Source organism: Mesoplodon mirus (assembly GCF_964341445.2).
Source record: "Mesoplodon mirus genome assembly, chromosome: 3".
Lineage (NCBI taxonomy): Eukaryota > Metazoa > Chordata > Mammalia > Artiodactyla > Ziphiidae > Mesoplodon > Mesoplodon mirus.
This window is the reverse complement of record NC_138978.1, coordinates 123,429,752-123,453,607: the sequence shown is the minus strand read 5'-3', so window position 1 is coordinate 123,453,607 and position 23,856 is coordinate 123,429,752. Positions and strand designations below refer to the sequence as shown.

Genomic DNA, 23,856 nt, shown 5'->3' with positions numbered 1-23,856 from the left:
TAATTTGATGACTTGGGAAGATAATGATGTCTTAGTGACATTTGAGAGCTGTTGATTTGGACTTAGTTTAGAGGGAAAAAATCTGATTATCAGCTGCTATATTTGCTGAAGAGTAGTAATGGTAGTACAGCAGTCTCCTATTTGTCTTCTTTTTTTATTGGTTCATTTAAAAAACATTTCCTGGATAGTCTATTTATGCAAGATATTAATGGATTATGGAGAATACTTGATTCGTTCGTTTATTCATCCAGCATTTACTGAGCATTTGTTGTGTGCTAGGTACACACTTGACTAGACATAGTTTCTGCCTTCAAGGAGGATTCAGGAGAAGCAGATATATATACTGATTAAAAATATTAAGTAACTTACCCAGTATTGCTCATCTAGTAAGTAGCATAGTATCTGAACTCAGTTTAGATGCCTTAAATATGGTGGAAACCATTTCACTATGCTGTTCTTTCTCACAGAGGAAATATTAAAGACAAATGGGAAGTATTTCAGGTAGAGGGAACAATATGTGTAGAATTAGGATAACAAGATGTGACATGGTATGTTCAAGGAAGCATAGTTTTTTTGTTTTCTGTATAATGCATAGGATCTTTGAGAAGTGGTAGGCAGCCATACTAAGTAGTCTGGACTTTATTTAGTAGAAAGTACAAAATCTCTGAAGAGATTTAAGCAGGGAATTTACATTAAATTTTTCATTTTAGACATAATTCTGGTGATAGTATGAGCAAAGAAATCAGAAGGTTACTATAAATAATGTAGGCAAAAAATGCCTAAGGGTGGAGAAACAGATATAGTCAAGAAATATACCCAGGAAGTCAAATTGACAGGAAAGAAACTAGATACATAGAGAAAGGACCTGATTTCTGGTTTGGCCACCTGAATTTAGGATGGTGCCATTAACAAAGATTTGGGGGAAAGGGTAGGTCTAGAATGATCTTAGCTTAAAAAGGAGAATGATTTTACTTTTGGGCATTCCATTACAACATTCATTTGGCATGTGGATATAAATCTAGAGCTCACTCAGAACAAGTGTGGGCTGGAGACACAGATTTAAGAGACATATCCACATATAGGTGGTAAAGTGTTAATGGAATTTGATTACCAAAAGAAAGTATAGAGCAGAATTCTTCCTTCCTTTTGAGTCTCTGGCCTCTTTGAGAATATAAGGAGAACCATGATCCCTTCTCCCAGGAAAAATACACATAAGCACAGTTTCTGGGCATTCACACATACTTGAACTCTAGGTTTTAAAATTTCCTTATGTAGAGTCAGAGGAGAACTTAAGACCAGACCTTTGAGGAACATACAGCATTTAAGGGGTAGACAAAGACAGGCCCATGAACAACATTAAAGAGTGGTTGGACATCAAGGAAAGAAAGTGTTTCAGGGAAGGAGTAATGAACAATGTCAAGACAAGAGAGAAAGACCTAAAAAAGTATCTTGTTGGTATTGGCAGTTAGATTACTGATGACTTTAGCCAGAGAAGTTTCAGTAGTGAGTTGAAGGCCAAAGCTAGATTAGAATGGAACGAGAAATGAATAGGAGGTGAGGGAGTGAAAATGTTGAATGCAAATTGCTCTTTTCAGTAATTCTACTACAGGGGGGAAGGACAGAAAAAGCCAGAGTAGGAAAGGTCAGTGGAAGGATTTTTAGAAATGGGCAGACAATGGTGAGGAAGAGGACTAATCAGTGAGAAATGGACTAATCAATCAAGCAAGGTCCTTGGAGGGATGAGATCAAGAGCAGCTGTGGAGGGATGAGACTGAGATTGGAGGAGACTGATGGGTGAAGACAGGGACTAGATCTGTCTTGTTCCTCACTATACTTCTAGCACCTGGCATAATACTTGGCACCTAATCCATGTGTCATAAATAGTTGCACAAATGATTAAAGTTTGGATTGGAAAGATGAGGAAGGTGAAGGTAGTTTGATGCTTGATGAGAATGAAGGAAGGAGAGAGTGAGTCTTGAGATATAGGTGTTGGTTTGTAATAGTTGTGGGAAGAACTAGCCAAATAAAATTTCGAAAAGGGATTCAAGACCCACTGACTTACATAAAGCATGGTCTCTGCCCATGAGTAATAAACTGTATTGGGGAGGCAACATACATGCAAAAGGCTCTATAATAATGTTATTTCAGTGCAGATAAACAGTAAATGATATAAAAGCTGAGAGAAGAGATAAGCCACTTCAAAATAATATAATTTAGAATTACTACTTGAAATGAGAAGTACCTGGATAAGAGTTTTGGTTTGGAAGAGGGGTGGGAGAAGATTTTTGAGGAAGAACCTGAGCCAGAAGCTTAATTGGGGAATGTCCTTTATCTTTCCTGACATCCAGCTGACTGGTGTTCCTGCCACTACATCGAATTGCAACTTTTCAAGGGATGTTTGTAAATTTTGACATTTTCATTGCTTCTTCCACCGTAGGATTTATGACCAGAGGAAAATTGATGAGAATGAAAACAATGGAGTACTCAAGAAATTCTGCCCTCATCACCTGGTAAGATTCATGAAGGGCCAGTGGCTCCAGGCTTCCCTGACTCAACCCCAAGCCTGCCCCCAAACTTGTTGGTATGGTGGGAAGAGCTTGGACTTCGGAGTCAGACACCTGGATTTGAATCCTGGCTCTACCACTTACCAGTCTTGTGATCTTGGGCAGTCACCTTACCTCTGTTAGCCTCAGTTTTCTTATTGACAAAATAGAGATACAGATAACTGCCTTGTACCATGATGGTACGGCCTAATGAGATAATATATATATAAAATGGCTAGCACACAGAAGACAACCAGTAGAAAGACCTCTCCCCCCGAGGTGGTCAAGTTTCATCAGTTGTACTCCTGTCTCTATCTCTCTGTCTATCTTCCTCTCTCTCCCTCTCCCTCCCTCTCTCTTTTTCTCTCTCTCTGTCTCTATCTCTATCTATCTATCTCTGGGAGAAGATATAGGGGAGTTTGAAGGAAAACCTGTTTCCTGAAGATGGTATAACAAATGGGGGGGTGGGGCATCAGTCAGTATCTGCTCCTTATTGCAGGTGAACAGTGAGTCCAAAGCAAACATCACCTGTCTTGTGTACAGCCACGACGGCACAGGTACGTGAGCAGGGCCCAGCTCCTAGGCTGGCATGCCCCCTCTGTCTAGGGAGCTGCTGAGCCAGTGAGGCATGTGCCCTCCAGTGCTCACCACTGTGCTATAGCTCCGAGTGGAGCAGCTGGGGAGTAGTTGCTGATGGTGAGCACACAGCGGGAGGATGCAGCAGATGACCCTTGGAGATGCCAGGCGCTTGCAGAATGCTGCAGATGATATTTGGCAGGGCTTGTCCTAAAGCCCAGGCTATTTGGTTGAGCAGGTTCTTATGCCTTTGACTCATTCCTGAATTAATGGGTATGATCTTCCTGAGCATTCTGCTACCCCTGGGTTGGCAGCGTGTTCCTAGTCTACCCTACACACCTGAATTGCCTGCTGTTCCAACTGAGTAAGATGGGTGCTATACCTGGGTATTAGGAGGGGGCACTACTGGCAAGAAGCCCCACCCCAACCCCCAACTCCTGGTCCTAGCTTTTTTCAGCCTTTGCCTTCACTGCTGTGTGCTTGTTCTTGGCAGAGCTCCTGGCCAGTTACAATGATGAAGACATTTACCTCTTCAACTCCTCTCACAGTGATGGGGCCCAGTATATTAAGAGATATAAGGGCCACAGAAATAACGCCACAGGTGAGACTGTCTTTCTAGGTTTCTGTACCCCAAGTCTGTTGGTTTGAAGAGCCACAGTATCTCATGCAGGTTGTGCAAATAAGAGCTACCTAAAGGAGTAGGCCATCTGTCACCAAGTGACAACAAGCTTAATTGGGCTGGAGTTTTCATAGGCCCTCCTGTGCTAGAGGAGAGAGGGCTCAGGAGCATTTCTCACCACTACAGTGATGTTACTTGGTTTGGGTGTAAGGAGACTCGACTGACTATATTTTTCTTATGATTTCAGGTAGCTTCAGGATTAAAAGACTTATTAGGGAGTTTGCGAAAGCCCTCCTTAGTTAGTGGTACTGAATTGCCTAAAATAGGGGGGTGAGTTTGTACTTACAGGGAAGAGGAGGAAATAATTCTTTTGAGTGAGGCAGAAGAGGAGAAATGGTGATAGCACCTCACCCAAGTTTGCAGTGACGATTGGCCTTTTTTCTTCTGTCTGTGGTTCCCAAACTTTGCTGTACAATGAAGTCACCTGACAATCCTTTAAAGATACTGAAGCCTGGCTTCCATACCCATCCATTCTGACTTAATTGGTGTGGGGTGCACGTTGATTAGGATTTTTAAAAAGCTCCCTTTGATTCTAATGTACAGAAAAGTTGGAATCACTGCTCTTTGTTGTTATTAATGCTCCTATCAGATGTCTGCCATAATGTTGACTGGGGAGAGCAGTTAGTTTTCCTTTTTCTCTTGAGCTGGTGAGAGGAGAGGGAAAAACCTGTACTTGGATCTTAGTCCTTGGGCATACAGAAGAAAGTGTTCCAGTCTCATGATTGGTATGGAACTGGACGTAGCAGTTGGGACTCCTGGCTTCTCTTACTAATTTCAGGGGGTGGAGCCCTGTTGTTCAGAGTCTTGGTAACAAGCACAGTTCAGGTGCTTCTTATAGGCAATTGTGGCATATACCTTCATCAGTCTTAGCTCACCTAATGACCCAGGAAGCATTGACAAGGTACCAGTGAAGCATACGTACCAAAGATAACCCTAGGGCATAAGACAGTGCTGCCTAGGAGTGGGCAGAGCTGGGGCCATTCAGGTTGGGACAGGTGAAGCGTTAGTGAGGCCTATGGTTGCTCCGTAGGATGCAAACTAATGAGACTGAGGCTGTTGCTAAGGACTGCAAACTCCTCAGCTCTATGGATCTCTTTAGGAGAATATAAATAGTCTCTGGAACTGGTGTGATTCTTATTCTGTCTATTATACATGCATAATCCCTTGATTTGTTTTGTGAAAGTGAAAGAAATTCTTTGGCTCTTAGCTGATTTAGATTTGTGAATAACTAAATTTCCTGTGAGGTAAATATATGTCGGCCTGATGCCAACTCTCATGTGGTTTATTCCTTCATTTGTCATTTCAGTAAAAGGCGTCAATTTCTATGGCCCCAAGAGTGAGTTTGTGGTGAGCGGTAGTGACTGCGGGCACATCTTCCTCTGGGAGAAATCATCCTGCCAGATCATTCAGTTCATGGAGGGGGACAAGGGAGGCGTGGTGAGTATGGTGTGCTGGGCTGGCTGGCTCCCTGCTCTCTCCAGTCATTAAGGTAGGCTTTAGCAGGGCCACTGAATTCTCACTCTGACAATGTAATACCACGTCTTAGAGGTCTAGCCAGCTAAATAAAAAGACAGTATAGTCTGGGGGTGCTGAGGTTTTAATGGAATATTTTCTTCCCTTTCCTGTCTTCTGCTCCTCTACAGCACGGTTTATTAAGAGGAGAAAGGGATTTTAGGGAAGAACCTCTGGCCTGAGTGAGGTATCTTTAGGCATGGACCTTTTCCAAAACAAAAGCATTAGCGTTCAGGGCACACCATCCTACACACTGTAGTAGGTAGCTAAGTAGTGATCTTGAATAGATCCTGGATTAGCGGATACAAGCTAGAAGGAGCATTTTTTCTGACAGTTGGGAAAATCAGAATATGGTCTGTATATTGATACAAACACACATAATATATATGCATGTATAGGGAGAGAGAAACATGCTCCCCCGCCGTGACCATTTTTGTTGTTGTTGTTTGACTGATATACAACCCACGATCATATCATAGTCTGCCTGTCCTTTGAGTTCTACAGACAGCCTCCATAGAGACAGGGCAAAAAGGAAGCCTGAGGATCGTGAGTTGGGTAGTGAAAGGTGGTCAGCTCTTAGGATGTATCTAGCTAACCATAAATTTTTTTGTTTTTTCTTTTTTGAGACCTAGAGTCAAGAAGGATTCAGTAGCTTTCTATTACAAGGTTTTCAGACTGCAGAAGATAAGAAAGAGGCAGTTTGGGCAACTGCATTTTACTGACTACCCAAGATAGTCTTGTTAAGAGCTTCTAAGGGATGGCTGAGATGCTTATTCTCTCTTCCTTTTCATTCCTCCTAAGCTGTGGGGAGCTACAAAGAACCCAGCCATCTCTTGATGAGGTTTATCCAGAGCGGTTTTAGAGTTTAGAATGGTTCATTGCAGTTGGGATTTCTTCTTGTGTGTCTCTTGTCCTGGTGTGAGGCTATTTCAGACTTTCTTCTGGTTTCCTCTAAATTTTGCGGACCTGGGACCAGTATAGACCCAAAGCTTCTATGGCTTGAATATAAGTGGAGAAGAGTCTGGAACTTGAAGGTGTGTCTCACTGTTGCCTGCTTCATTTCCTACTTTTCCATAGGTCTTCTTCTATCATCTGTAGTGAACAAACCCAAAACACTGGAGTCTTAGTGAGAATTCTGCAGTAGGCATGTAGTCATAAGAAAGTCAAAAGGGGCCAGTGAATCTTTTATTGATCATAACCTATTGTCTTGCATTCCATTCTAGAGAGATGCAGGGCTGAATGCCCTCCCCCAGGCCAGCACTTGTCTGTGGTCCAGAATCACTCTACAGGCCAATCTCCTTTTAGCTTAGCCAGTGTCAGGGTTTGATGATTAATCCAGGTGCTCAGGTTGGGAGGGCATTTGTGTGGGATGGGTGGACCCCAGGCCTGAGTTTTAGTGGTCATAAGAGTGAGGTACTAGAACAAGAGGTATAAAGACTGCACTCTGCAGCGAGATTCCTGGCTTGTTGCCTCTGTGTAAGCTGAATGATCTATGTGGTCCTCACTTGGCTCCTTCTGATTTTTTGTGCTAACCTCCAAGCAGTGGGGTCACCAGCGCCAGCCTGAATGCAGACTATATCATTAAGTAGACTATTAGAACCAGAAGGGATCTTTGAAATTCTCATCCACCTTGCCCGGGTCTCTCGATTCTGTTTTTGGCTCAAACTCTAGTCCTCTCATTGTTTGCATTCGGGGCAAGGGTGGGGGATGATGTCAATCCTTAGTCTCCCAAAAGCACTTTGCTCCTTTATCCCATCCCCTGCATCCCTCAGCCCAGTCGTCTAAGGCCAGAGCTCTTTTCTCTGCTCAGGCATTACTGACAGGATAAGTCCTGGCATGCAGACAGGTCGGGTGAAGTGACCAGGTATTCTGGCCCAGAAGCTCTCTGTTGGCTTCCCCTGCAAGCTCCAACTCAGGTACTATATGTAACTTACTCTCTTGCCATTGGCTTTGTCCTTAGTCTTAAGTTCCAAGGAATTTCTCCCCTGTGCCTTTTTATTTTGCTGATTTGTCAAGCACAGCTAGGTCAGAGTTTAGAAGGGTAGCAAGGGCTTATCTGGAGATGGGTGAACGAGTTCAAGTTTGTATGTGTTAAGTGGTCACATATCTTTTGATAATATTTTCTGGCAGTGGAGTTTTTCTCTCCAGTGCCACCTCTGCTCCAGATGCTGGAACCTCTTCCACACTGCCTAAAAGAGCCCAAATATAAACTTTGTAATGAGCTGGTATGTGGAATAAAAGAAGAAAGAAGGGAAATGTGATTTCTGCTTTACTCTTAGACTCAGACTTAGCTTCAGTGTTTTCTGAGAATTTATTTGTAAAATGGAAGACAAAGAAGATTGGAAGTCTGTATGTCAGTTTTATTTTCCATGGTGACCCTGGCTTCCCATCAGCTGTTCTCTGCATGTGCAGGCGAGGCAGAGAAGGTTGGTCCAGAGAGAACTAAGAGGCTGTTTGCCAGGGGTTGTTTCCTTGGACTGTACTGCAGCTGCAAGACGGGGTGGGGTGGGGTGAGGTGAGGAGTGGCTAGGACCACACCTTCTTCCTTCTGGATGCTTTTGCCATCTATTCCTCATCTGACTAAAAGCCCAAAAATGCTTTAGCAGCTAGATCTGGGACCAGCTCTACCGGTGGGGGTGGTAGCTGCCCTGCTCTGCCAGGAAGGCTGATGTTTCCAAGTCAGACAGCAGGGGGCATGGGTGCCTTTGGAAAGAAGGAGGCTGCCTAAGCCAGAAGATCTTCGCCTCGGCTGCTGTAGTTCATTCCTCCTGCTCAGTGAATATATCCAGAGGGTGGCTGAGCTTGAGGCTGTGGGTGCCCCAGGAAGCTGACTCACTGTACCGTGCTGTCCTATAGCTGAGCCTGTTGTGCTTTCATGGCAGGCAGCAGAATGCTGTCTCCTGGGGTGTGCAGGGTTCTCAAGCAGATATGTGTCTCCACTACCCTACTACTCTTCAGGCTCAGCCTCTTCCCAGCCTATGCCTTCTTCCAGTTCTTGTAAACAGTGGAATGTAATTGTTCTCTGAGTCTCCTCTGGGGGCTCAGCAGCAGCTGCTGCTTTCTTCATTTTTAAAATGTATTTGCCACTTGGTGAAAGCCACTGAGATGTTTTTTTCCAGACTGGGGCAAGTTGGAGCTTTGGAAGCTGGAGAGAGTGAGGTCATCTGAACCTCACTGCCTTTTTGTGAAGCCAGCAGTATGCTTGGCCAGTCACCCGCCCACCCCTAGAGCTATGTCTGAGGATGAGGCCACCCCTACCTAAACCTAGGAAGTGAGAGATAGGCCTGGTCTTATACCCAGTCTGTGTCCAGTGTTACCCCGAGGGCCCTTTGGCCTAGGCTTATGATGGGTGGGCCTGTCTTCCCAGCAGCTGTCTTAACTTTTATCAAGGACAGTTGTTTGGTTCAAGGTGAGTAGTGGGTTTTAAACCGTATTGCCACATACCCCTGAGCCTATGTTTTCCTTTACTCCTGACCAGGTAAACTGTCTTGAGCCCCACCCCCACCTACCTGTGCTGGCAACCAGTGGCCTAGACCATGATGTCAAGATCTGGGCACCCACAGCTGAAACTTCCACTGAACTTACAGGGTTAAAGGATGTAAGTAGCTGACTATAGATTTCTTCTTTCTGCTTATCCGCATACTGTTAGGAGTTTTCATTGTCATAGGAAGGAATAACCTGCTGTACAGTTCTTTAAAGGCACTGCTGTAACACTCTCCCCCACATTCCTGTCATTGCCTCTCTAGGAACAGTCCCAGTCCAGGGGCCCAGGGTGCAGCTTTGAAGTGCATCTAGTTCATGGTAGAGGGGACATCCTTAGGAAGAATCATCCATCTTCTCAGTGGATGAACCTGGGGCATCCTTTCTGAATCGAATCCAGCTATACTCCAGCTCAGTAGTTTCTAAGGGAAGATTTTACTGGGCTAGAACACCAGTCTTTTCTGATCAGGTCCAGGGTTCCTATTCATTACCCACTTCCCCAACCCTTTTTGGTTCCAGGTGATTAAGAAGAACAAGCGGGAACGGGATGAAGATAGCTTACACCACACCGACCTATTTGATAGCCACATGCTCTGGTTCCTCATGCATCACCTGAGACAAAGACGCCATCACCGGGTAAGCTGGAGTGGGAAGTGAGCTCCCAAGGGCAGTGACCCTCTCAAGAGGGTAAAATGTTCCGGGGCATACTTCTCACTGCTTTAGGAGGAATCAGGTGGAGTTAGTTGGGTTTCCTGTCCATTATTCCCCATCCCCATCAGGGCTTTGCTGTAGCCTTGGAAGAGCCAGCAGCAGAAATAGGTGGTGTCTGCTTTGTGTTCTCCATCGCCACGCATGCACAGGGCTGTCTTCAAAAAGGCAAAGGCATGAGGGGTGGGGAAGGAGTGGAGAAGAAATAAGTCGTCTCAGGTGTCTTCTGTGTTTTCTCTTGTGCCAGAAGAGGCCTAGGGCAGGGGTTAGCAAACTGTGGCAGTTTGGGCAAGTGCCTGCTTTTTGTAAATAAAGTTTTATTAGACTACAGCCACACCCATTCATTTATGTGTTGTCTGGCTGCTTTCATGCTATAACAGCAGAGTGGAATAGTTGTGACAGAGATACAGCCCATGAGTCTAAAATATTTACTGTCTGGCCCTTTAAGAAAAATTCTGCCGACCCCTGGCCTAGAGCATGTAAATTATAGCTAAGATCTAACAGGCTTGTCCTTGTTCCAGGGAAATTACTAATAAGCCTTTCCCATCCTACAGCGCTGGCGAGAACCTGGGGTTGGGGCCACAGACGCAGACTCGGATGAGTCTCCCAGCTCCTCAGATACATCGGACGAGGAGGAGGGCCCTGACCGGGTGCAGTGCATGCCATCCTGAGGCCTCGTACCCAGGAGGGGCAGGCTGGGGCTGCCAACCCGATCCTGCCTGGGCAGCCCTTTCCTGTCCCAGGCTCTAACATTCAGCAGAAACGCACTTTGGACTTTTTTGCTTTAGATTTAAAGAAAAAAAAAAAAAAGAAAGAAAAAAAAGAAAAAAAAAAGACATCCCAGGAGGACAAGCCAGAGGGGAGCAAACCTACAGAGTATCTAGAAGTGGGAATTGAGCCCTGGAATGGGGTTCCATGGAGAGGTGCATAGGACTCGGCAGAAATGGCCTCTCCCCAAAGCCTTTTTTTTGGGGGAGGGGGGAGCCTATTTTGTTAACTGGTTTGGGGTAGGAAATGGGGTTTCCTTTTCTTTGATCTCCCTTGTTTCTTGGGTGGGGGGTGGGGGGATAACTGGCTGTTCAGTACCAAGGGGCCAGACTGGGGGTGGTAGAAATGCCACTCTCTCTTTGGTTTAGGTTTTTGACTTTTCTTTATTTTTTAAAATTCTATGACAGTTGCATTCTTCTTCCCCCTGAGCAACCAACCCCATCCCAGGATCGTGTTTTTCTGGGGAGTCCTTAGAGCCCCTAACCATCCCACACTCTTCACTTTCTTTTCCACCCCATTCATTCTCTGTACTTATCACAGTGTTTTGCACTTGATTATGTATCCTTCACTCTCTTCTCTTCATCCCATCACTCCCTCAGTAGGTCTGGTGAGGGAGGTTGGGGGGAGGTGGGAGGAGGGACAGAAGTGGAAGAACAGGAAGGTGGTTACCTCTTCTGTTACTTAAAAAAAAAAAAAAAAAAAAAAAAAAGTTGTTTGGTGGCAGCAATCTCCCTGTCCCTATCACTGTTAGAGGCCTAATTTTATATCTATAAATATATTAAAAAGCAAGTCAAAATTGGATGTATCACGTTAAAATTATTGTTGAAGTTTAAATACCTATATATTCTCTATGACTGCAATAAAGGGACTTACAGGACAGAGTGAGTGAGAGTAATGATGTGGAGGTATCACCTGGGGTCAGCCTACCCTCTGTGCATGGCTACTGGAGATTAGGGAGATTAACCCTTATGTTTTAGGAGGCTCAAGAATGGAAGGATCCTGAATTCCGCCCTTTCCTGCTTTCCTACCATGGTTTCAGGGTTGGGAAGCCCCCTTCATCTCTTTGCTCCAGATATCCTACCTCTGCTTAAGTCTTGTGGAGGTTCCCAGGATGGCTCTGCTAACCAGAGACTGGCTCATCTTCAAAACTTGACTGAACTGTGACTTCAGGAAGGGTTCTGCGACTGCAGACCGTCTCTCCTAATACTGTGTGTGACAGAAGAAACACTCACTCTTACCTTTAGCTGCTTGATTCTTTAAACTATCCAACTCCACACCAACTCCCTTCCTAATGGAAGAGTATAGGGAAAGACCTCCTCGGTTTGACTTTATACCTTGTCCCCCTTTTCCTATCTTGGGACTGGAGGACAAGTCATTAATCTAAGGATTGAGTAAGGTGGATGGGGCTCAGACACCTATTGTATCACTGGTCACTAATTATGAAAGTCCCAGTTGAATTCTTGCCCTTAACTGCTTTTGCTGCTATTTCTTTGCCCCCAAGCAGGAATTCTGCATCCTGGGACAGTCAGATTCTACTAGAACAGGCCAGGAAGGAAGGGAGGAGTGAAAGGGTGGAATTCTCAGATACTCCTTCCTCCTGCCCCTTTTCCTAGCAGCTCGCAGACCAGATGTTAGCTGCTATACTTCCTCCCTGAGGTAGTGAATGTGTGGTGACTGTGAGTGGTCTGTGTTCTTATTGCTGGTGGGGTGAAGGAGTGGGCTGAAACCATGCACTCTGGAATTTGTTGTGTATTTTCTCTCAGTAAAGCCTTTTTTTTTTTTTTTTTTTTTCCCCTGACTGCTGCTGTGTGTGTGATATGTGAGCCATTCATTCATGATGGGCTATTTTTGTTCCTTTCAGTATAGGTGCCTGGCCCTGGTCTTATTACAGTTTTAGGAAGTCCAGTCTGGGATATCCATGTTTCCAGTGGTTGGGCTCCAGTGGGAGACTGTATAAGTGGAATAGGCCCCACAGTTCAGTGATACGTAGAAAATGAGAGAGGGTAGAGATCCTGCTAGGGGTATTTTCCTGGCCTCTGTTCCAGGCTGCAGTTAAGGATTTGGGGGTAAATTTTGCTCTCCCTCCCCAGTCATCCAAAGGCTTAAAAATCCCGGTCATTCACACAAATTTAGAATCAGTTAGGTACAGTACAATCAATCACCTTTATTCCAGGGTTAGAACAAGGCCGTGCACACTGCAGACAGAGGAGCACAGGATAGGGGCAATCTCACAGCAGTATAGGGGGCGGGAGGGCAGGTTAGTCTTTTTAGATTATTTTGCCTTACAGAGAAATTGCTAGACTCCGCTGAAAATGACCCTGTCTCCCTTCTCCCATCTCATCCTCTTCTCTCTTCAAAGGAAGGCTCTTTATATATTCCCTCCCTCCACCCCCTTTCTCTCTCAGACTTGTTCTCACATAACATATCCTGGCTTGGAAGGATAATTCCTGCTCATTTCCCCCCTCCCAATTCTACAAGTATCTCTCTCTCCTTGAGGGAGAAGCCAGACAGGACTGGGGAAACTTGGGAAGGTCCTTTAAGGCAAAACTGTGGAGTACTCGAGGTGTATGTGTTAAGGCAGGTGTCCGCAGCAGTGGCCAGAGGGGACAGGTTGGGCTGGGCTAGGCTAGGATTAGAGGGTGCTCTCCAACCAGTCTGGCTTCTTCCCTCTTCCAGTAGCCAGCTCTCCCCTCCACTAAAGTTTTGCTCCCACATCCTAGAAGCTCCTAGCTTAAACTTTCTCTAAATAGCCTCTTGAGATTGCATGTGAATTTAGTTTAAAAAAGTTTTTTTTGTTTTGACTATGTAGCAATTTGACTCTGCCACTCCCTTCACTGTGGCATTCCCCTTCCACCCCCGTCCTGGCCTAGACAATAAGTTAATGCCAGACACCACAAAAAAGGGCAGACATGGCAGTGCGGGTTTAATATACATATATGTAGAATATATATGTACACACAGTTAGCACGGTCAGGGTGGGGATGGCTATCTTGGGACAGGCAGGAGGCTGGGGTCACTGTACTCTAGTGATTTGGCTAGGAGGCGTTCACAAGCCCAAGGTGCCAGGATATTGAGGGAGAGGGGTTACCGAGTCCCCTCCTGGACTGAATTGGGGATCAGTGCAACGGAAAATACTGTAGTTAGCTTCTTCCCTTCTTTCTGGCTTGGGGGAGAGGGGGTTCTAGATCATGGAGAGAGGGAAGGTTGCCTGCGATAACCACGTTGGGACTCTGTTAAGTGGGAGCAGGATTGGAGTTAAAACCTAAGGATCTCGATTCCCCAACCTCCCCAGGTTCAGGGGACTCCTGTGCAACAGTCTGAGTAGGAATAAAGGAGTGGAACAGGGAACTCCTCTCTGCCTTCATCCCCACTCAGGCTCAGTGATGGGGCATGTTCCCAGCACAGTCTCTCCAGAGTAGAGGTGGGTGGGGGGTATCTGATGCTGGGTTCTCCATGGGGTTTGAACTTTGGGGCCAGGGAAGGATCCAGTGATCCTCTCTCTTTAGGTCACTGGCTCATACCCACCGTAGGCCCATGAGAGGGGAGCAAAAAGGGACCTGCTGGTGCCCAGGCCCTCCAACCTGAGGAACTACTGGAAACTGAACTCCTCAGCCAGTCCAGCTTTGGGGTACAAACACAAACTCTGGCTTTTCTTTGCCCCTTCCAGGTGGGGGTTGAGTAGCCTCTTCATCTTCCCTCTCACTGCTTTTCATTAGATTCACCCACCTCTCCCATGCCTCACTCCTACCTCGCCGCCTCATTGTAGGAAAATACAGGCCCTTTTCTGCTCCCACACTTTAGAGAGGTGGGGGATGAGTGGAGGAAAGGGAAGTAGGAGGAATGTGCCTATTTCTATTTGCATAGAAATAGCCCCCAGCTCCCCCTAGAGTGGGGAAACTGAGCTCCCCCACCCCCAGCCCCTGACCCCCATCCCCTCACAAGGAGGAGGAACTAGATGAGCTAGACACATAGACAGACAGCCAGAGCGTGCGCACACGCACACACACGCGCACAGTAAGGGGGTTAGGACCAGGTTAGTAAGTGGGTAGATGGGGGGGTGCCCTTGCCCCCTCCCCTGGAGGATGGGGGAAGAGAATGGTCTGATGAAGGTCCAACCTTCTTCCTCTTCCTCCGCCTTGCTCAGGCTTTCTTCGGTGGAGGAGCCAATTTGATGATCTCTTCCTCAGAGGGCTGCCGGATAATGTCTGGGGGCAAAAAGGGATGTGTCCAGGGGCAGAAGTCATGGGAGGCCGCAGGCAGGCTAACTGATCATGAGCCTCTGTTCCCCCAGAATTAAAGTATTCACAGACAATCCACGGGAAGGGCAGAGGTACATATTAAAGGCATGGCCTCTTACCTTTGTACTTCTTGGCACTGGGGATACGGGTTAGCTTGGTGTCCAGCTCATCTTCCTCAGAGATCTTCAGAACACGGGTTCTGTAGTCCACCACCATAGTGAGTAGGTCAGGACGGCGGGAGATCTCAAAGATGTGCTCGATATAAGAGAGGTTGTCTGGAGGAAGGCAGGAGACTGAGGGTCAGAGCTAGGCTGTAGAGGTCAGCTTCCCCTACACTGCTGGATTAGGCTTCAGAAACCAAGACTGAGTTGCTCACATTGGTTACTGGAGGAGGCAACACTGGAAGAAGAGGGGCAACTAAGCCAGGAAAAGAAAGCTAAAGCACCAAAAAACAGTACAGAGAACTATCCCCAGGAAGGGCAGGTCACTGATGAGTGAAGTTTCTAGATTACAGATTTAGAATGAGGGAATTAGGTTAAACACCAGGTTCCACATTGAGTGGACGGGAGAATAGAAAAATTAACCAGGCTTCCAAATACCCAACATCCACCCTGTCCCTCTTTCACTTTTCCTCCAAGCATCAGAATTTCCCAGCAGCACATGTGGGACCAGAAGGGTGGGATCTGTAGACAACCCAGGAGAGATTCTGGGCCTAGTGAGAAGGGCAATTCTGAATGAGAAGGCACAGACATGACCAGAGGGATGATGTCCATGGGTTGGCCAGTTCTAGGAGATTGCAGATGCCTTCTTGCCTGGCTCCTCCCCTCTACTGCAGCAGTCCCCTAAGTCAGCGGTCCCCAACCTTTTTAGCACCGGGGACCGGTTTCGTGGAAGACAATTTTTCAATGGGCAGGGTGGCGGGGGGCGGTGCGTGGGATGGTTCAAGCTGTAATTCGAGCAATGGGGAGCGAGCAGTAGATGAAGCTTCGCTCACTCGCGCCCACTCCTCAGCTCTTGCTGTGCGGCCGGTTCCTAACAGGACCGCTAGGGACCCCTGTCCGAAGTGTGGCGTGTCCTCCTTCAGCCTCCCTCCCTTCATTCCATGCTACAGATTAGTATCTCTGAAGCACCTTCAGGTCACTCACCTCACCTATCAAATGCCCTGTCACTCAAGGCCCTCCACAACACAGTCTTAACTTACCTTTCCAGCCACTTCTAAACATACTATGTTCCTCTGCCTAGCATGTCCTCCTTTGGATCCTGCCTTTGAAATCCCACTTGCCCTTCAGGGCCATCTTAAATACCAGTTCCTCCCCACAGCCCTTTCCAGAGCAATGGTCTCTAAAAGTGAATAAGAAAATGTTAGAATTTGTGGTTTTAAGTTTTATCATCACTTTTAAGTTCTATTTTAATGTTTTATTATATATATGATTATAGCACAGTAGGATCTGAGTAGCATTTTTTGCTGAATATTTTTACTGAGAAGGGCACCGTGAAGAATGTAAAGACCACTGCCCTAGAGCCCCTCTACTCTGAGAGCACCCCTCTTATCCTGCCTTGTCAGAAAGGAGTGCACTTTGTATAGGAGCTCTGAGCTCATTTCTATTTGCTGAATGAACTGAGCCTGAACGGCTGATGGTAGGATGCCTGTGTCCCCCTCCCCCACCTTTGTCCAGCTTGTTGTGGCTCTCCAGGAAGCTAAACCAGGCACTGCCAGTAGTGATCTCCTCGCTCTTCTCACTGGGGATGTCCTCCTTGCAGGCTGACTTGAGCTGTTCCAGATCTTCAAGGGTGATGTTGTTGGTCAGGTCCTGGAGGAGGGTCCCGTACTCGGCCATGACTGGCGTTGCGGGGAACAAAGGGAGAGGAGGCTGAGCTTGAGGTTCACGGTTTGGTTCACTCACTGGCCCTACCCACCTCTCCTCTACCCTACCAGGCAAGTGCCTGGAACACAGAGGTTGGGGAGGCTAGGACTGGAGGGAGAAAAGGAAGACCTAAGGGAGGTAGGAGTAGACAGGAAGAAACTGGGAAGCTAGGGGCCAGGCTGGAGTCTAGAGTGAAAAGTCACACCTCCTTCTCCCCAACATCTTTTTTCTTCCTTTTCCCCCCCTCTAACAGTAACCCTGGCAACAGCTCCCCGACTGAGGAGGCGGTTACCATAGCAACCTGCTCCCGACTTTCTCACCCGCTGTCTCCAAGTCCCCCCCAGAATCGCCCCACCCACCTGCAACCCCTCCCCCTGTCAAACAAAACAAAACACACCAAAACGACGACCAGGGAGAGGCTTGCTGTGGCAGTGAGAAGCTAAAGAGAAGGGGCTGGGGGAGGTTGATTGGAGCTCATGTTCTAGCTTCCATTCTTTCCCAGAAGCAAAGGGGGTCCCTCACTTCAACTCCCCACCACCCCACTAATGACTCATTTTGGATAGATGCCTAGTTGCCTGGTCAAATTGTCCCCTGGCCCCTCCATGCTCAGCCCTGTATTCAGTCATTAGGTCTCGGGATGGGGGTGGGGAGGGTGAAGCAATAGGCTACCCCCACCTTTGCGGAGCCCATTTTCTCCCTTGATTGCTGCTGGGCCTCTACACAGCCCTTTCTCCTAGCCTTTGTGCTATGCCTACAGCCCCCGCGCCCAAGAATACCAAGCGGCTGGCTCTGGCCCCCTGCCCAGTTCCCAGGCTGGCTGGGTGGCAGGGAGAAGGGGTTCAGATGCAGCTTTGGGAAAGTCTGGCAGGAAGGGGGCCGCCACTTCTGCTTGCATCAACATCCGACTGGCACTACCTTCAGCGTGACCTCCCACAAGGGGCTGGGGAAGGCTGGATCTCATCTAGGCCTTCACCACATTCCTCTTCTATGAAGATTTTTAGGTGAAAAGGGAGAGGACACTCAAGGCCCTCCTTCCACTAAGATAGGAACTGTGGCTAAGACAGGAAGAAAGAAGGTCAGACCTTAGAAAGAACTTTCTGGATTTGATAAAATGTGAAACTCTAGTGGTGAGTTTTAAAAAGGGGCTTTTTTCCCCCACAATGACTATATATTTCTTTTATAATTGGAAAAATAAAGCATTTTAAAAAGTAAATTATGGCATAAACACTCTGTGGCTAGACAAAGGGGTGGGGCAAGGAGCTAGATGACCTTGTACTTGACAGACTGCCCACAAATTACCCCAACAATGGGCTGGGAATATAGCAGAAAGGGACTAGTTGACACACCCCGTATTCCTTATTTCCACCTACATGCAGGGAAACTGAGGGAGAGAAGCATGTACCCAGGAGGCCCCATTCCCAGCCCCCTACTTGGACCAGAACAAACAAGCCTCCCTTGGTGGCAGGCACTGTGACACAAACACACAATAAGCCAGGCAGCAGGGCCAGCATGAGCGCCACAAGAAACAGGCACTTATACACATGCTCACTTGCACACCCAGGTGCAACCAGACAGAGGGCCCAGCGGTGGCCCTACCAGGCTGGGCCAGAAACAATGCTCTCTGACTGTCAGCACCAGGAACCGTCTCGCCTTGAAATCTAGGTCACAGCAGCAGGCTCTGGAGCTCGGCCCCCCCCCCCCATAATCCAAGGACAGAAAAGGGGGGGGATGTAGACAAGGGGAATGATGGGGACAGGGTTCAGAGATGGGGATAATAATGGAGGTGGGGCGTGAAGAGAGCTGAAGAGAAAAGGGCAGCATGGGAAGGAGGCAAGATGCCCTCAAGAAGGCTGCCCCAGCCGAGGAGACCCTGCAACCAAGCCCTTAGCTGGAAAATGAGAGAGACTTTAGGACCATAGTGCCCTGCTTTCACATAGAAGAAGAGTTTGTAAATACAGAGTTCCTGTGGGAGGAGAGTGTGTGTGTGTGTGTGTGTGTATCTCCTGGGAGGAGTTAAGATTTAGGACTCTGAATTGAAAACACAGACTTACAGGGGAGGTGGGCGGGAAGGGATTAATGTGTATTAGACACCCACCCACAAAGGCTGGGGGCGGTGAGTAGGAGCTTTCTGTGAGAGTGAAACAGATACGAGGAGGCCCCTAAGAGAAATGGGGGTGGGAATGTGTATGTGCCAGAATCCTCTGTATGGATGCTGATCCCTGGGTGTGGGCACAGGTACAGGGAGGAGGCAGTGCTGGTATCTGTGGGTGTGTTTGGATGTTCTGGTAATGGGTGTGTATGTGCCAGCGCTTGAGTGTATGTGGTCTGTGTGTATGTGTCTGACCAGCTGAGAGTATGTGTAAGAAGGCAGACAATCACAGGCTCACATCCAGAGAAAAGAGGAAGGGTAAGGGGAGCCTAGAGAATGGAGGAAGAGAACTGGTGTTGGGAGAGGGAAAGAGACTGAGGCTGCAAATGAGGAATCCTTGGTGGGGGAGGGGCACAGGGAGCACAGAGTCCACGATGAGAAGGCTGCAGCCTCAGCTCAGTGGTTACCATGGCAACCTCAGTTCTGGGTGCCCCCCCCATTCAGTTGTCAGGACAATGACACCACTGGATAGGAGGGATGTGGGGAGTGGTGAGCAAGAGGAGACAGAAGGGATAGGAGAAAGGCCCGGTAAGGGAGCAGGGAAAGGCGGCCTCGTGTCCTGCCTCCCTGGAGAGATCCCGTTTGCCCAGACCTGGGTGTGGCGGCAGGGGCAAGGGCAGGGGAGTTTGGAGGAAATTCCCTTACTTGGTTCTCAAGCTTCCCTGGTCAACCATTGTCCAGTTGTAGTCTGGCCATGGTAGGTGGGGCTTGGCAGAAGCTTGGCTCCTTCACCCTCCATGTTGCTTTTCTCACCCAAGATTTAGAATTCCATAGGGCCTATAGAGAAGTCTCCTGCCCTCATAGCTCTAAAGAGTCCTCCTGATCTCTGGAACAGTGCAGAGGCTGCCCAGGGAACACCAGGCAGCCTGGGCGGAGGCCACTCTTGGGACAGGATACTTGGGCAGGAACCGGGAACCGGGGCTGAGGCTGCCAGGAAGTCCGTCCCCTTCCCTCCCAGATCATTCTGTGCTCTGCTCACCGCTTCCTCACACCTTCCTTCCTTCCTCCCTCTCCTTCCGAGCTGGCCCCAGGTGGGGCCCTGACAAAAGTCAAACCAACTGAGGATGCTGAGGAAGAGGGGCAGGAGGTAAGGATTATATTCTGACCTTCTGGGGTAGTAGTTGGGAGCATGACAGGTGGGTGCTCCACGGGCCCTGGGGGAGGAAGGGGCGGGCCCTGGGAACACTTGGAGAGCCTAGCAAAACGGGATAACCACCTGTGGAGGACGTGGTAGCACCAGAAGAATTTCTGTGCATTTGGACATTAATTTATGATTATCCTCTCCCTAGCATTTGGTTCCAAATCCTCAGTAATTTACGAAGCCTGAGGATTAGGAGGTGCTATTCCTCCCTCCCTCACATCGGCTGCAGCTGCCTAAGGCTGAGGGGAACTGCAAGGACCTGGAGATCCCTGCAGTGGGCAGGAGGCAGCCTGTAGGCACTCGAGTCTGTCAGTCTTGTTGCCTGGGGTTTGGGGTGGGAGGGTGGTAATCACAGCAAAGCAGAGGGCTGGGAAGGGAGAGAGCAGGGTTCCTACTTTAAATTTTATCTGGGCCCCAAATTCAAGCAGTCCTGTAGTTCGTCCCTAATTATCCTTTACTATCATACTCAACTGACTTCTTCCCATAGCTTCTATAGAGCTTTTTGGGGGGAGGGTGGGGGGAGGATGCCTTTATTTCTGTAAAGTAGGAAGAAGAGGGTTCTAAGGCTCCAGAGTCAGCCTGGGAATGAGGGGGTGGGATAGGACACTGGACCTCAAAATGTTCAGTCCAAGAAGCAAAATGGGTTACCCCTGGCTACAAAAACAGGGTTAAGCTTTAAGCCCTTAGTCAAGAGAAGAAGGATCGGACCCAGGATGAGAGCATCAGAAGATACCTGGCATTGGATCAGGCCAGGCAGAGGAGAGGGAATGGGGCCTCTACTGCTCTCTACTCATCTGATTCTCTCTCTTCCTCCTTCTGTTTCTCTCCCATCTCTCTATCTCTTCCTCATCTATTACCTCTTTCCCTAGTCTTTCAGTCTCTCTTTTCTCCTTTCCTTTCAATGGGCTTTCATCCTGTCCACCTGGTGGTAGCCAAGAATACTTAGGACTCCTGGGTTCTGTGACTTGGTATCCCCATTTCAGTAGTCAGAGCTACTATACTAGGTATACTAGGAAGGAGTGAGTGTCCCTGCTATAAAGAGATAGAGTAAGTTTAGTGGGGAAGGGCCTGGATTGGTTGGCTGCGTACAGGTTGGTGATGTCCACCATTGCACTGTGGTGGAGGCTCTGTGTGAGAGAGTGAGGGGATGGCATGCCAGGGTGTGACTCTGGTCCTCTTCTTCATGCATGACACACATGCACACATGATGGGCACAGGTGTCAGGGAAGTGAGGAACTAGGCAACCAGGGCAGCTGGCAGCCTAGGGCATCTCTGGCAATTTCCCCAACGGAGTGTTTAACCACAAAGGGAAGAGCAATTAAAGCTAATCACTCCGACAGCCTGGAGGCCAGACACATAGGGAAACAAAACACACATATTCAGCATGTTTCCCCTAACTCCCAGTGGTCTCACCACCATCCTGCTCTCGTCCTCCCTAATTTCTGAGCCTCTGTCATCCATTCCCCAGCACTCTCCCCACTCATCTGACCATCTCTGACTCTCACTTCCTTCCCCTCCCCATTCCCTGACTGTATCTCTGTCCCTCTGTGTCCCTCTCTTGATGTCTGTCTGCCTCTCACACACATTCCCCTCATTCTCTCTCTCTGACTTGGGCCTCCATCCTTGGCTGACTCATACTCATTCTTTCTTTTTCTCTCTCTCCCTTTCTTCCATCCCCCCTCCATCCCTTGGCCACTCAGATGCCCAGAAGCCAGCCACTCCTAGCACCCTAAGCTTCAACTGGACCCAGCAAGAGAGGCCACCAGCAACCCCTACCCTCACTACTCACCCAGTTTCAAAGCACCAGGCTCACTCACTCTCAAGATCCTGTCTCCCTGTCCTGGATTGAGACCAGGATTTTCTACCATGTTTTCTCACTGTTTTAAAGAGGGGCGATCTGAAGCCCAGGGCTGGGAGAAGATGCCCAGAAAATCAGGGTGGACTTGGGGACGGTGGCCCCCACTCAGCTGTCCTGTTAGACTGATATTCTGCCAGGAGACTTGCACATGGAGACAGTGGGAGTGAGGTGGGGGCTTGGATGCGTAGTGCAGGGCCCTTTGTGATTTGCTGTGTGCAGTCGATGTGTGTAAGAGTCACATGGGTGTGTGTCACCGTGTGTGCTGGCGTGTCTCTTGTAGGTGTGTGTGTCCCTGTCAGTTTTGACACAGATTATATGAAATTAATTAGGGGCTTTACGTTAGCTACTTCTCTCCTGTACACCCCCCAGCTCCCGACTCCTTCCCTCTGGACAAGCCTTCGACAATCCCACCTCTACCCCCGGTGCAGAGGACTGGGTGAGGGCACGTGGTGCCAGCCGCTGGTTTGAGCCCTCGGAGCAGGGGCGGCTGCCGGCGGAACTGAGGCAGGGCTGGGCCGGGAGACCGCCAGCCGAGGCGAGTCCAAAGCCAGAGAACGGGAGGGAGGGGCGGGAGATGGCCCGGCCGAGCCGGCTGGGCGGGAAGCAGGCTCCATCCTAATCCCAGGCCCCGGTCCGACTCCCAAACTGCTGGTCAGAATGGAACGGGCGGCCGGAGCCACGCCGCCTCCAGCACACACCGCGCTCGGAGCGCACCGACAGAGACGGAGCCCGTGGGGCCTGACACGGAGCGGACCCCTCCGGGGCCCCCACGCTCCGCATCTGTCCCCAGGCGTCCCGGATCGACGCCCCTCCAAGCCCAGACCCCCAAATCTGCCCCTCCCCGCGACACGTCCCCTCTCGGCCCTCTCACCGCCTCCGGGGCTGAGCGCTCGGGGAGCGGGCACTCCGGCGTCCCCGGTTCCTGAGCAGCGTCCGGAACCTCCTCCTCGGCTCCCGCCGCCGCCGCCGCCGCTTCTGCTGCCGCCGCCGCCTCTTCCGCCCGCGGAGCCAGAGCCCGAGCCCAGCGCCGCCTCACCCCACCCGGCTGGCCCGTGATGTCAGAGCCGGGGAGGGGCGGGGGGCGGGGAGCGGCGGGAGAGGGGGGGAGGGGAGGCAGCAGGGGGCTGGGGTTCTGGAAGACTCCTGGGACGGGGGCAGAAGTGCGGGAGGGCTCGAGTAGCGACGCCGCCTCCTCCCCTAAACAGCGAACCCCAATTCTCAGATTTAATTCTTCCCAAAGGGACACACTCCTCCCCTTACGACCTTTCGGTGACCACAGTGGCTGGGACCCTGGGAGGCAAAGAGTAAGTTAGGGTTTAAGGGTTTGGAAGTCGTTTGGCCTCTTGATCCTCTTCGATGCTTGACTCAGTATTTGTAAAAACCTCTTCCCCTTATGGGTCAGGGGAGCCGTAGTAAAAGACTGCTCAGATTTATCCACCTTGGAAGGTGGGGGAGGAGGAAGGAGTAGGGGCAAGAAGCAAAATGGGGGCCTCCTTCGCCTGCTCTGGAGCCACAGATCTTCTCTCTGCAGGATGATGCCAGCTGGCCCCTTGTGTTCCTCTCACCTTTCCCAAATATACCACCCTCCCGCCTTCCCCCCACCATGATGTAATTTTATTTCTGGGGAGAAAAAGAGCAGCAGTGAGCTCAGCATGCAAATATAGACAACTTGCCGAGCCACGCTCAGTTCTGTCTCCTAGCCCTGCCCCGCTGCCCAGGCCCAGCATGGCCTCTCTCACTTCCCTTCTACCCCAGGGACTTTCCTCCCCCAGATTCTCAGCCAGACTGAAAGAGGGAAGGAAGAAGATGATCTATTATCATCTCCAACCTAAGAGGTCTCCCCTCAACTCTGGCAGAGCCTGGCCCAGGGACAAGGTCTGAGCCCCATCGGTGTCTGTGCCACCTGCAGGAATGCCCCGGCTTCTCTTCAGTTCCAGCCTGGCAGAGACCCCTCAGGAAGCCTCAGGTGAGCCCATCCTTTCTTGAGTCTACACTGCCCCTAGAAGAGGCTCAGACTGCTGCTGCTTTGGATTTCACAGCCCTTCTCTTTGCTTTCGCCATCCTCTTCCCCCAGTGTGCCATGTCACTGCCCCTTTGATAGCAACACACCCTCATAATTTGCCTTTGCATATATCTTATTTGTTCTGAGTGGTAGGGCCAAAACTCATTTTGTTGACCCATCTCTGAGACTCAGAGAAGCTGAATGACTTATCTACAGTCAGTGAAAGGTCCAGGTCTTTCAGGTACAGGGGATTTGGGCTTCATGCTGACTCCGCTCCTTTCTTAGGCAGGTTATGCCTCTGAGCCTCATTAAGGGCAAGACGGGGACACTGATGCCT

General features: G+C 49.1%; 2 protein-coding genes across 5 annotated transcripts in view; one reads left to right on the top strand and one right to left on the bottom strand.

Annotated features, from left to right (window-relative positions):
- Positions 1–12,687, top strand: part of DCAF8 (DDB1 and CUL4 associated factor 8) — a 45,452-nt gene extending 32,765 nt beyond the window's left edge. For all 4 annotated transcript variants that reach the window (XM_082616224.1, XM_082616223.1, XM_082616225.1 and 1 more), the window contains 7 exons: positions 2,438–2,510; positions 3,043–3,100; positions 3,613–3,720; positions 5,105–5,235; positions 8,789–8,908; positions 9,310–9,426; positions 10,053–12,687. In XM_082616224.1, coding sequence (XP_082472350.1) covers positions 2,438–2,510; positions 3,043–3,100; positions 3,613–3,720; positions 5,105–5,235; positions 8,789–8,908; positions 9,310–9,426; positions 10,053–10,169 — 724 coding nt within the window. In that variant the 3' untranslated portion in view covers positions 10,170–12,687. The remainder of the gene's footprint in view (positions 1–2,437; positions 2,511–3,042; positions 3,101–3,612; positions 3,721–5,104; positions 5,236–8,788; positions 8,909–9,309; positions 9,427–10,052) is intronic.
- PEA15 (proliferation and apoptosis adaptor protein 15) lies at positions 12,411–22,514 on the bottom strand. Its single transcript, XM_082616226.1, has 4 exons — positions 22,389–22,514; positions 16,171–16,344; positions 14,624–14,779; positions 12,411–14,471 (listed from the first exon to the last, which is right to left on the bottom strand). The coding sequence occupies exons 2-4, from the start codon at positions 16,340–16,342 to the stop codon at positions 14,407–14,409; spliced, it is 393 nt and encodes a 130-aa protein (XP_082472352.1). The 5' UTR covers positions 16,343–16,344; positions 22,389–22,514; the 3' UTR covers positions 12,411–14,406.
- Positions 22,515–23,856: the final 1,342 nt, after the last annotated feature.